We start from the raw sequence: 12367 nt of genomic DNA on the forward strand, positions 1-12367 counted from the left end.
AACAGGATATGAGTAGTTTCAAGTGCTTTCTTTTCTGTAGAAACGGGTCATGTGGTGTGTAGCAGCTATAAAAGCTTTAAATCTTGTTTCACAACATCCTTTTGTATTACCCGACCGATGTGGAAGTACGGTTTTTGGTCTTTTGTAAGGTTGAACGCCTTGTTTTCTCCATTTTCCCCGAGGTAAGATGAATAATGTTACTGCTTTTTAGTGAATTTGAATATAGCGTTTTAAGCCACATAATTATTTTGTTCATCTGTTCAATCATAAGAGAAATGGGGTCTGATAAAACGATGAAATACTGCAATTTTCATGTTTCTTTGTCGGATATTATTATTGAATAGAATAATTCAAGATGGGGTACAATGTCCAAAGGGAGAAATCAGTGAGGGGAAGAAGTATTATATATTTTAATTATCCTTTACCTAAAAGTACTAATACCACAATTAAAAAAAAAATAGAAAATCTGCATTTAAAATCTGATTTACGTCAAAGAGTGAAAGTACAATCAATAACATATCCATCCATCTTCTCCCGCTTATCCGTGGTCGGGTCGCGGGGGTAGCAGTTCCAGCAGAGAGCCCCAAACTTTCTTTTCCCTGGCGACATCAACCAGCTCTGACTGGGGGGTCCCAAGGCGCTCCCAGGCCAGCGAAGAGATATAATCCCTCCACCTGGTCCTAGGTCTACCCCTTGGTCTCTTCCCAGCTGGACGTGCCTGGAACACCTCCCTAGGGAGGCGCCCAGGTGGCATCCTAACTAGGTGCCCGAACCACCTCAACTGGCTCCTTTCGACGCGAAGGAGGAGCTGCTCAACTCCGAGTCCCTCCCTGATGACCGAACTTCTCACCTTATCCCTAAGGGAGACACCAGCCACCCTGCGGAGAAAACCCATCTCGGCCGCTTGTATCCGCGATCTCGTTCTTTCTGTCATGACCCATCCTTCATGACCATAGGTGTGGGTAGGAACGAAAATGGCCCGGTAGACAGAGAGCTTTGCCTTCTGGCTCAGCTCCCTTTTCGTCACAACGGTGCGGTAAAGCGACTGCAGTACCGCTCCCGCTGTTCCGATTCTCCGGCCCATCTCACGCTCCATTGTTCCCTCACTCGAGAACAAGACCCTGAGATACTTGAACTCCTTCACTTGGGGTAAGGACTCATTCCCTACTTGGAGTGGACAGTCCATCGGTTTCCTGCTGAGAACCATGGCCTCAGATTTGGAGGTGCTGATCCTCATCCCAGCCGCTTCACACTCGGTTGCGAACCGATCCAGTGAGTGCTGAAGGTCGCAGACCGATGAAGCCATTAGAACCACATCATCTGCAAAAAGCAGTGGTGCAATCCTTAGTCCACCGAACTGCAGACCCCCTCCCCCACGACTACGCCTCGAAATCCGATCCATGTATATTACAAACAGGATTGGTGACAAAGCGCAGCCCTGGCGGAGGCCAACCCTCACCGGAAATGGGTCCGACTTACTGCCGAGGACCCGGACACAGCTCTCGCTTTGGGAGTACAGAGATTGGATGGCCCTGAGTAGAGACCCCCTCACCCCATACTCCCGCAGCACCTCCCACAGTAACTCCCTGGGAACTCGGTCATACGCCTTCTCCAAGTCTACAAAACACATGTAGACCGGATAAGCGTACTCCCAGGCCCCCTCCAGGATCCTTGCGAGAGTAAAAAGCTGATCCGTCGTTCCACGACCAGGACGGAATCCGCATTGTTCCTCCTCAATCTGAGGTTCGACAATCGGCCTGACCCTCCTTTCGAGTACCTTAGAGTAAACTTTACCGGGGAGGCTGAGTAGTGTGATGCCCCTGTAATTGGCACACACCCTCTGATCCCCCTTTTTAAAAAGGGGAACCACCACCCCGGTCTGCCACTCCTTCGGTACTGTTTCCGACTTCCACGCAACGTTGATGAGACGTGTCAACCATGACAGTCCCTCAACACCCAGAGCCTTCAGCATTTCCGGGCGGATCTCATCCACCCCCGGGGCTTTGCCACTGTGGAGTTGTTTGACGACCTCAGTGACCGCCCCCCGGGAGATTGGTGTTGATCCCCCGTCATACTCCAGCTCTGCCTCTAACATAGAGGGCGGAGTTGTCGGGTTCAGGAGTTCCTCAAAGTGTTCCTTCCAACGCCACAACACTCCATCAGTTGAGGTCAACAACGTCCCATCCTTAATGTACACAGCTTGGATGGTTCCCTGCTTCCCCCTCCTGAGGTGTCGGACAGTTTTCCAGAACAACTTTGGTGCCGCCCGAAAGTCCTTCTCCATGTCTTCTCCGAACTTCTCCCACACCCGCTGCTTTGCCTCGGCCACGGATGAGACTGCTGCCCTTCGGGCCTGTCGACTGTCCACTGGGGTAAACTCCAACAACGAAGCACCTAAACGGGGACTTGTGAGTATCCCCACACCCGCCCGGCGCCTCACACCTTGAGCAACTCCGGAGAAGAATAGATAGATCAATAATATACTAAACGTAAAATACTATATTCAGATTATTCTTAATGATGCAGTAACATGTCAAATGCATTTCAAATTGAAGTTGCAGGTAATTTTATTTCGTTTTTATACTGTTTGGCTGTTGCATTTGCAGTCCATTGTTTCATCTCGCAGGTTTTGAAATCCTTATCTGCAAAGTAACTAAGGTCATCAAATATAAGTATAGCGTAGTAGAGTAAAAAGTACAATACAAAGAAACTACTTGAGTAAAATTAATAGAAGTACCCATAGATAGTTATTAAGTATTTAGTTGATTAATTGTACTTCTGGGTTTTATCCTGATGACGAATGGGATGTAACCGCACTGTCACTGTTTCTAAATCCAGGTGAGAAGTGTCTGCAGACCAGTGTGAAAATGGCAGCCATCATGTTACTGAGTGTCTTCTTTGTTTCAGGTAAACTGTTCCCTCACTGCAAATAAAACATCTGTAGGATCATTTTTTATAAACATTCCCTTCATGCTGATTTTTTTCTCCACTAATCATGAATTTGTTCCACAGGTGCTCTGGCTTCTTGTCCTGAACATGCTCAGCCTCTTGTTACCACACCTCAGGAGATGGAAGCACTGAGTGGATCCTGTCTGCAGATCCCATGTAACTTCAGCATAAATGCAGAAGAGACATTTACCCATACAGGACCAACATCCGGATTGTGGATTAAATCGGATTATTATTACTACTTTGGAAGTAAAGTGGTTTTCAACAGCAACATGATGGAAAATATCTATCCTATGAGTCTTACTGGAGACCTGAGTCAGAAAGATTGCTCAACCCTATTTTCCAGTGTAATCACAAGTTACACAGGCAGCTACCTCTTTAGGATCGACAATTGGCCATTACGCAGAATGGAAACTTGTGATCCTCTTCAAATAAAAGTTAAAGGTGAGAGAAGTTTGTTTTTGTCAGTCAATCTATACTTTTAGAGAACGTAACATGCTGATAGGAAAGTACATTTCAATCAGGAGAGACGTGATGTATGAAATACATGTTTATTACCGGGACGCCTGATATGAGGGAATAGTGATTGACGGATTACTACAAGTGAATGAAATAATGTTTGGCGATTAGGCCCCGGTTTGCAGGATGATCATTCAGGAGGGGAAAACCGCTCCGATGAACCCCCCGGGGTCTAGACACTGGTGGTGGTGATAAGTGGTTCGGTCTGGTCTGAAGGGAGAAGTTTTTAGCTTGGCCCTGTATTAGGAGACAGGAGGCGAGAGGGAAGAGCAGATTTAAAGGGGTTAGCGGGTGCGAAGATTGGCTAGCTGGGGAGTAACGCCCCTGATCACTTATCACAAAACCACACCAAAGGATTAGGACAAAAAAACCATCTGGTTCTTGATGACTGAAGTGTGCTCGTTATTAAAAAACAAATCAATTCATTGTATCCTATTCCACGTCACAAATCAAAACCTTAAAGGACTCCAAAACCGTAGTCTTTTATAAATACCCTTCTTAGAATAGTTTTATTTTATTTGACATGATTTGACAAATTCTCACGTTTCATATACTGTAAGTATTTAGTGTCTCTACTGGGACATGTCTCCATGCTTTAATGTTCAAAAAGCTCTTTATTGTTCTCATACTGCCTGTGCTGCAGCACCTCTTTTCACCCTCTGTCTGAAACCAGAGCCCAGTCTGCTCTGATTGGTTAGCTGGACCTAGTGATGTCACTATTTTACGGAAGTAAACATTTGTGGCGTTTCAGGCAGGCAGGGAATTTGTGGGAGAAACTCACTCTGGAGGGAATTTAAAGGATTGTAGTCTTTGCAGACCATTTACATGCACACAACCTATTTAACACTGTACACAGGAATGGGAGGACTCCAAAGACATGATATGGCCTCTTTAAGTCAAGATTTTATTTATTTATGTTTAGGGTATTTAATGACACACTTTAATAATATACAATACAATAACACAGATTTGTACGGTGGCCCTGAAATGCAAGACACCACAGCATTTCAGAAAACACCACAGCATTTCACAAAACACTACAGCATTTCACAAAACACTACAGCATTTCACAAAACACTACAGCATTTCACAAAACACCACAGCATTTCAGAAAACACCACAGCATTTCACAAAACACCACAGCATTTCAGAAAACACAACAGCATTTCAGAAAACACAACAGCATTTCACATTGGACGGAAAGGGTATTCCTTTAGGGAGAACACTTCTTGTTTGTGATTGGACAGAGCCAGCCAGAGAAGCACTGCTGTGATTGGTTGTTTTTGCTGCCAGTCAAGAAATGACGCTTCGTGATTAGCCCAACACATCAGCCGTTAGCTGTTAGCACACACTCAGAGCTCACAGCTCCTCATATCTGTTCAGAAACTGGACAAAAGTTAAACATGTACAAACCACAGACTGTCTATGTCATGGCGAATACAGTCGCTGCTTTATTTATGTCTGTATGACGTTGTTGTGAGTGTGGAGCATAGACTGTATGGTGTGGAGCAGCTACAGGTTAGTTTAGCCTGATGGATCCGATTCCGATAGGATTTACATTGAGATACGGCCCGCCCCCTCTCCAGCGTCTTGTTTGAATGACAGGAGTAAATACAGAATTAATGCTTTATTAACTCATGGTTTGTAAGGGGCTTATCTCCATGTAAATACTATGGTAGACCACCCAATATTCGCATCGCTCTAATCGCTCGAGTTTCACCGCGGCTGTCTGCTGTGTTTGCTCCTGTCAATGCTGTCATTCAAACAAGAGGCGCTGGAGAGGGGACGGGGCGTATCTCCATGTAAATCCTACTACAAAATGAACATATTTGATTGTAATACACGTTTCAAAGTGATGCCGAAGTAACTACATACTGATAACAGTTAGTAAAAACCATGAATTAACGCTTTGACAAGTCTGCAGACAAGACGGCAGGCGAAAAGCTTTTAAAATGCGTGTTTTCTGAATCGGATTCATCAGTCTAAACTAACCTGTAGCTGCTCCGTCCACACAACAACATCATACAGACATAAATAAAGCAGCGACTGTATTCGCCATGACATAGACAGTCTGTGGTTTGTACATGTTTAACTTTTGTCCAGTTTCTGAACAGATATGAGGAGCTGTGAGATCTGAGTGTGTGCTAACGGCTGATGTGTTGGGACCATACATTGTGGGACCATGGTTGGGACATATTTGGCTGTCGGGTGTTGACCAATCACGAAGCATCATTTCTTGACTGGCAGCAAAAACAACCAATCACAGCAGTGCTTCTCTGGCTGGCTCTGTCCAATCACAAACAAGAAGTGTTCTCCCTAATGGAATACCCTTTCCGTCCAATGTGAAATGCTGTGGTGTTTTGTGAAATGCTGTGGTGTTTTCTGAAATGCTGTAGTGTTTTGTGAAATGCTGTAGTGTTTTGTGAAATGCTGTAGTGTTTTGTGAAATGCTGTGGTGTCTTGCACTTCAGGGCCACCGTAGATTTGTGACCAATCTGTATTATTTTCATTTTATCTGTTAATGTATGAAAACTCCACAGATTCTCCTCCGAGCCCCACCATTGAGATCCCAGGTGATCTGAAGGAGGCGGAGTCTGTCACTGTAACCTGCTCAGCTCCAGCTCCCTGTCCACACTCCCCTCCTAAACTCACCTGGACTCTCCAACAAGACCCTCCCAACACAATGGAGGAAAATCCAGATCGGACCTTCACGACTAAGATCCAGAAGACCCTCACTCTGACAGACCAACATGATGGATTCAACATCACCTGCTCTGCCAGCTATCCTGTGAATGAAGGGAAATATGTGAAGACAGCAGAGGAGACAAAGACTCTCCATGTTTCATGTAACATTACATTATTTTATTCATGATAGCAGCTGGCAAGACAAATTATCTTTTCTCATCGTTCCATGTGTCCTCCAGACGCTCCCAAAGATGTCACGGTGGTCGTCAGTCCAGCTGATCCAGTGTCAGTCGGCAGCATGGTGAATCTGACTTGCTCCTGCAGAGGAATCCGTGCTGCTGACGGCTTTGCCTGGCTCATGATGATGAGTGATGGCCGACTGCACACGATGGAAGATAACACACAGCTTTATGTATTTGAAGTCACCAACCGTGATCGAGGCAGATCATATTTCTGTGGGTGCAGAAATGTGTTAGGCCTTCAACTATCGAAAGGACGTGCGTTGATATTTGAAGGTAGCTGCAGGAGTCATGGTTTGAGATGTTCTAATGTTTCCCAGTGAGTGGAAGATGACCATGCTGTTGGGTTGCAGATGATCAACAGGTTGGGACGGCTGATGGTCATTTGATACTGAAGATGCTGGGAATCATAATGCTCATCAGTACAATGGTCATCTTTGAATGGTGAGACCTCGTGTGATATGACATATGCAGCTACACAGTGATTTGTATCTTTGGCTGTAGATCATTATCATCACAACATAAACAAAATATTTGTTTTTACTTTTTTTCCAGCTGGTTTAGATCAAGGCGCTCTTCTAAACCAGAAAAGGTATTCACCAGACGAGGAGAGGTATCTGTACCTTCATGAAAACCTAAATAAAACCAACTGAAAATAGTTTCTAATTTAGCTCTTAGGAATCGATTAGCTAGGGTTTATTTGTAGGTTTATTTGTATTTGTTCCGAAAGTGCTGATTCTGTGTCTGTAGCTTTAATGCTAATGAGCAGCTGGCCACGCCCCTCTGTGAGATGATTGGTTTGAACAAACGCAATGGTGCTCTAGGAGGAGATTCAGGGGATAAGGTGGGGGGTGTTACCTTGGTTGGTTATTGGCTAGTGGTTGTACAACCCAAAAAAACATTATGACATCACAAAGTGGCCAAAATCTGATCAGCTCATTTTCAGACAGGTTTTTATATAAATGGATCAGGACAAAAAGAGAGGGAATATTTTTTCCTGAAACTTTCAGAATCTCTTAACACAGAAGGGACACATGTTTATGTATAAAAGACATGAAAAAGTGGATTTTGCATAAAAGGTGACCTTTAAAGGGTACTTTTAGTTATTTGGTTGATTGCTCCGTCTGCTGTACAGTGTATGGTGTTGTGAGGTCCTGAGACATAACTGTTATTCTGTGGCTACACAAATTACATGCTGCAACTATTTTTAATCTTTACAGATACTAAATCTCTTTAAGTTACAGTAAACTCCCCTCTTATTTTTCAGGACGCAGCAGAAGCGGACTATGTCAACCGTGTGGTCGAGTTACAAACATCCTGAGTCACAAAGAGAGCAGGAAGACGTTCAGTTAACTTCTACTGAAAGAAAATGCTGTATTGATTTGCCTTATATGTTCCACATTAAGGAGTGGCTTACAGGATTGCAGTGAGTGGTGTGATGAAAATAAAAACAGGATATTAGACGAAATATGGGTCCGTGTACTTTTTGTCAGTTTGATTTTTCGTTTAAACCAAAAGCCAAAAAACGGAAATACCGGCCTTTTTCCGTGTTTTCGTTTTTTATTTAAAACGAAAAAACGGGAAACTAACGCCGTTTGTCCGTTGTTGTTGTTGTCTGAATAAAAAGACGGATAACGAGAAAACCTAATTAAAAAAAGGTAAGTGTACGTTTTGTTAGTTTGATTTTTCGTTTGAACCAAAAAATGAGAAAAATGAAAATACCAGCCTTTTTTCGTTTTAAATCAAAAACGAAAAAACGTGAAACCAAAGCCGTTTTCCTGTTTATGTTGTCTGAATCAAAAAACGGATAACAAGAAGACCTAATAAAAAAAACGGTCTGATTTTGGTTTTTGATAACAACTTCATTCAATTTTCCGTTTTGATTTTTGATCCGAAGAATTTCAAAGAAATTTTCCGTTTTGAAAATTTCAATTTCATTGAAGAATGAAGAAAAGCAGTCCGGTGGACCGGAAGTTAAAGAACATATTTCAAAATAAAAGACACGAGGATATGCTGTAAAAGTTAAATCCTGGAACCCAGAAGTCTGACGAGGATAAGTGTATCTCTGCATTCACATGCAGATATGCGTTTATAGAGATCAATACAAGTATGCAAGCACTGTGCATAACTTTATTTAGCTGACTTCCGGTTTGTACTGTGTCGGTAAATCCAGTGTCCAGCTTGCCGCTGTGTGACAACCATAGACTGGTGACAGCGTCATGTTTGTTGCATACCTGCAAGATAAGATAAGAACTATCGCCCTACTTTCACCTGCACCCAGCAGCAAGCGGGAGAACGATATATCACACAGTAAATGGAACAGTTGTTAATTTGTCCAAATAGTCTACATTATGAATTTGATGTTTGTCTAAACTGCTAAGAAGCTGACAGCTGATTTAGAACAGAAAGACATGCAGGCCATAATCATTAGACGCTCAACAGAGTGTGTGTAAGGGTTACATGAACTGAACTGAAACACTGTCCATTAGTTGATTAATAAACAAGACATTCAAGTCAAAATTGTAGGCATTTGCATGTGTAGCAGGCTGTAAATATGGACTATGAATGAACACGTGCAATGTGGAAACACACAAATAGGTTTATTCTCAATACTCATAACATGTATCAGACACAATGACTTTACTGAGAGTGAAGATGACATGAACATATAGTTACTGTATGGTACTGAAGACAAAATACAGTATATTGCATTTACCTCTTCCTCTAATTCTCTCTCCAAAAGTGGCCTCCATTGTTGTGCACAACAAAGTGTTCAAGCTCAGGTTTCTAAGTGATCTAATTGTATAGATTTTAACATGTGCATTCTGGGGGCAGGGGTTTGATAATTGAGTGTGGTATTTAAGTGGCAGTGTTTTGCAAACAACACACAGGCTGTCGGTTTTGAATAACGTGTCTAATGTAAATAAGAGTGTGTAGTTATTTGGTCAATCCAGTGTCCAGCTTGTCGCTGTGTGACAACGTCATGTTTGTTGCGATACCTACAAGATTTACCTGTGACAAATGTCAGTGATGTACAGAAATGTCGACCTACTTTCACCTGCACCCAGCAGCAAGCGGGAGACATGTTTCAAGTTGTACTTGTGAAGTTACGTCTACAATTAGGAGGGTGAGTAATTAAGCTTTTATTTCTGTAACGTTAAACTTATTGTTTTTCTTCAACAAGTTTGACTACATTGAAAGACAGAGGAGGGACATTATGTGCATTCTTAATGAACATACTATGTATTTTTGTATGTGTCAGGGTGTTATGCTACAGGTCCATGAGGACAGGCCCCACAGTGAGTTCAGCAGGAAGTGTTACTGTCTTAGTTACCGTCTGGTTCAACATGTTCCTGGGGATTTGGCTAATTTTAGACAGGTTAGACACAGCCAATAGTAAAACATCAACTTTAATATAACTAGCACAAGGTAGCTACTCCCCAGAAATGGACTGACTGGTATGTGTGTGCTGCACAGAGGTCACAGTTGTGTTTTGTTCCTGTTCTGTTGTTAAAGAGTTATTTTTCTTCATTCATAGTGTAAAAGTAAATCAATTCATATCAGTATAAGAAGTTGTAAGTATAGAAAAGAACAAAGTCATATAGGAACAAAGATATGACTTATTTTTTACTCCTTAAAATAGCACAATGTTATTAAACCAAAATGTTACCATAAAATAAATAATACAAAGCAAACTGAATACGTATTTATTTTGTTTCTCTTCTTACAGGTGGGGCTGAAAGACTCGACCCCCGATGAGCTGGAGCATCATGGCTTCAGGTGTGGCGTGTGTTACTCTCCTGCTCCAGTCACATGACTCCCAGTGGGTCCCCAATACTGGGCTGTACAGAGCAGAGCAGCAGTGGTACAAACCAAGAACTATGGCAAGTCTGAGAATAATGTCATTGTAATTCAAATGCTAAAACTACACACTCATCATGTCTCATCATTTCTATATCTTGCTTAAACCCACAGTGTGTAAAACCAGGCCCGGAAGAGAACATGGCTGGGATGTCCACAAATCCAAAGCAGAGAACAATGTCAGAGAGAGTAAAGTGAGAGATTAGTAGTTATGTGAAAGTAAGCTATGCACACAGAATAGTTTATGTGTTGATGTCTCTGAGAGCTGAGAGCTGCTGGATCTGTCTGCCCTCAAAGTGCCAGGGATCTACAAGGACTTCACCGCTGCTTCTGCACCATAGGTATCCCTGTGAGGTGCCACTAGTGGACTCTGCTCTCGGTAAAGTTCAAGCTGGCAGTCCTTTGTCATATGAACATCACCATGACAGCTAGAAGTCACACTGCTGCCCACCACCATGCTCCACCACGGCCAGATCTACCACTGGCTGGCTACAGACTACAACCATCTGCATGCGTTTTTTGTTGTTGTGAACATCAAGTTCTGGTCTTTGGAAGTGGGGTAGTGTGTGGTATATATCCATAATCAGTGTATTACCTACAGTAGACCAGTGGAGAAACATATAGGAGCATAGCCATGCACTGTACATTCATAGTCCATATTTACAGCATGCTACAAATGCAAATGCCTAAAACTTTGACTTGAATGTCTTGTTTATTAATCAACTAATGGACAGTGTTTCAATTCAGTTCATGTAAGCCTTACACACACTCTTTTGAGCGTCTAGTGATTATGGCCTGCATGTCTTTCTGTTCTAACTCAGCGGTCAGCTTCTTAGCAGTTTAGACAAACATCAAATTCATAATGTAGAGACTAGTTGGACAAAATAATGCTTAACAACTGTTCCATTACTGTGTGAACTGTATGAGATATCGTTCTCCCGCTTGCTGCTGGGTGCAGGTGAAAGTAGGGCGACAGTTCTGTTCACATCGCTGACATTTGTCACAGGTAAATCTTGCAGGTATGCAACAAACATGACGTTGTTCGATGGTTGTCACACAGCGACAAGATGGACACTGGATTTGCCGACACAGTACAAACCGGAAGTCAGCGAAATAAAGTTATGCACAGAGTTTGCATACTTGTATTAATCTCTATAAACGCATATCTGCATGTGAATGCAGAAATAAACATATCCTCGTCAGCATGGGTGCCGGAAGCGGGGGGGCCAAGGGTCGTCAGCAGTGGCAGCCGGCCCATAGGGGCGCCGCCCCACCTCTTGCCACAATTTTTTTTTTTACATTTAAAAAAAAATAATATATATATATATATATATATATATTTTAATTTTTAATGAACAAGGTAAATACCATACAATTGGTATCACAAAAATGTATAATCTACAATACAATCTCGTTTAAAATTGTGTTACGATGTCTAAAGTTACTGATAAGTCACATGTTTCCTGCCTGGCCTTGCCCATGGCATTAGTTTATCATTACGGGGCAGAGCCCCCGAGCCAAACAGCAGCAACCAGCAGGTTGCAAAAGTCTCAATAGTAAACTGTGCCGCCGAAACATAATTTCAGCCAATCAGCGCCATCAAATATTTTGGTCACGAGGGCGCTCATGTTGCTTACGTGCGTTGACATGAGTTGTTTTTTAGACTCGTGAGTGACCAAGGTGACGCAGTATTTGGATGAGAATGGTGTACAGGTGGAGTCGCCGGACCTCGGTCCGCACCCAATTCCGTGCAAGAGCTACTCTCCAATCCTTTCGAAAGGAGAAGTTTGGGAGATAAATTGATACTTAAAGACCTTGGACCGGACCAACCCGATTTGTATATGTGACCCGCTCTATCGAAATCAGTCGGAAGTCTCAACGGCTCATTTCAAAATAAACGTGGATTTGCGTAAAAAACTATTTTTTCGGGGTTCTGGTGTTTTGCTTGATTTTAAACAAACAAAGTCTTGGCTTTCAGAATATGAATCTTTTATTTCCAAACTCACACGATAAATACATTCTTTAAGCTTGGAAAGGGAAGCAGACTCTTCCGCAGCGCCGCCCCACCTCCCTCCGGCTGACATTATGAATGTACGCGTATAGTAATAATCATA

At 42.7% G+C, this 12367-nt stretch overlaps 1 protein-coding gene across 4 annotated transcripts; it reads left to right on the forward strand.

Annotated features, from left to right (window-relative positions):
- Positions 1-77: 77 nt before the first annotated feature.
- Positions 78-7860, forward strand: LOC117465772 (vascular cell adhesion protein 1-like). 4 transcript variants are annotated; one of them, XM_034108783.2, is made up of 8 exons: positions 78-182; positions 2839-2907; positions 3013-3393; positions 6009-6314; positions 6393-6668; positions 6746-6836; positions 6948-7005; positions 7660-7860. In XM_034108783.2, exons 2-8 carry the CDS (start codon positions 2868-2870, stop codon positions 7711-7713), a joined length of 1206 nt encoding a protein of 401 aa, XP_033964674.1. In that variant the 5' UTR covers positions 78-182; positions 2839-2867; the 3' UTR covers positions 7714-7860. The 4 variants fall into 4 exon arrangements, with proteins under 4 accessions (XP_033964674.1, XP_033964675.1, XP_033964676.1 ...); XM_034108784.2 differs by having other exon boundaries at positions 6948-6984; XM_071206904.1 differs by lacking the exon at positions 78-182 and adding an exon at positions 1695-2408.
- Positions 7861-12367: the final 4507 nt, after the last annotated feature.

The sequence above is a fragment of the Pseudochaenichthys georgianus genome, chromosome 20, assembly GCF_902827115.2.
Source record: "Pseudochaenichthys georgianus chromosome 20, fPseGeo1.2, whole genome shotgun sequence".
Taxonomy (NCBI): domain Eukaryota; kingdom Metazoa; phylum Chordata; class Actinopteri; order Perciformes; family Channichthyidae; genus Pseudochaenichthys; species Pseudochaenichthys georgianus.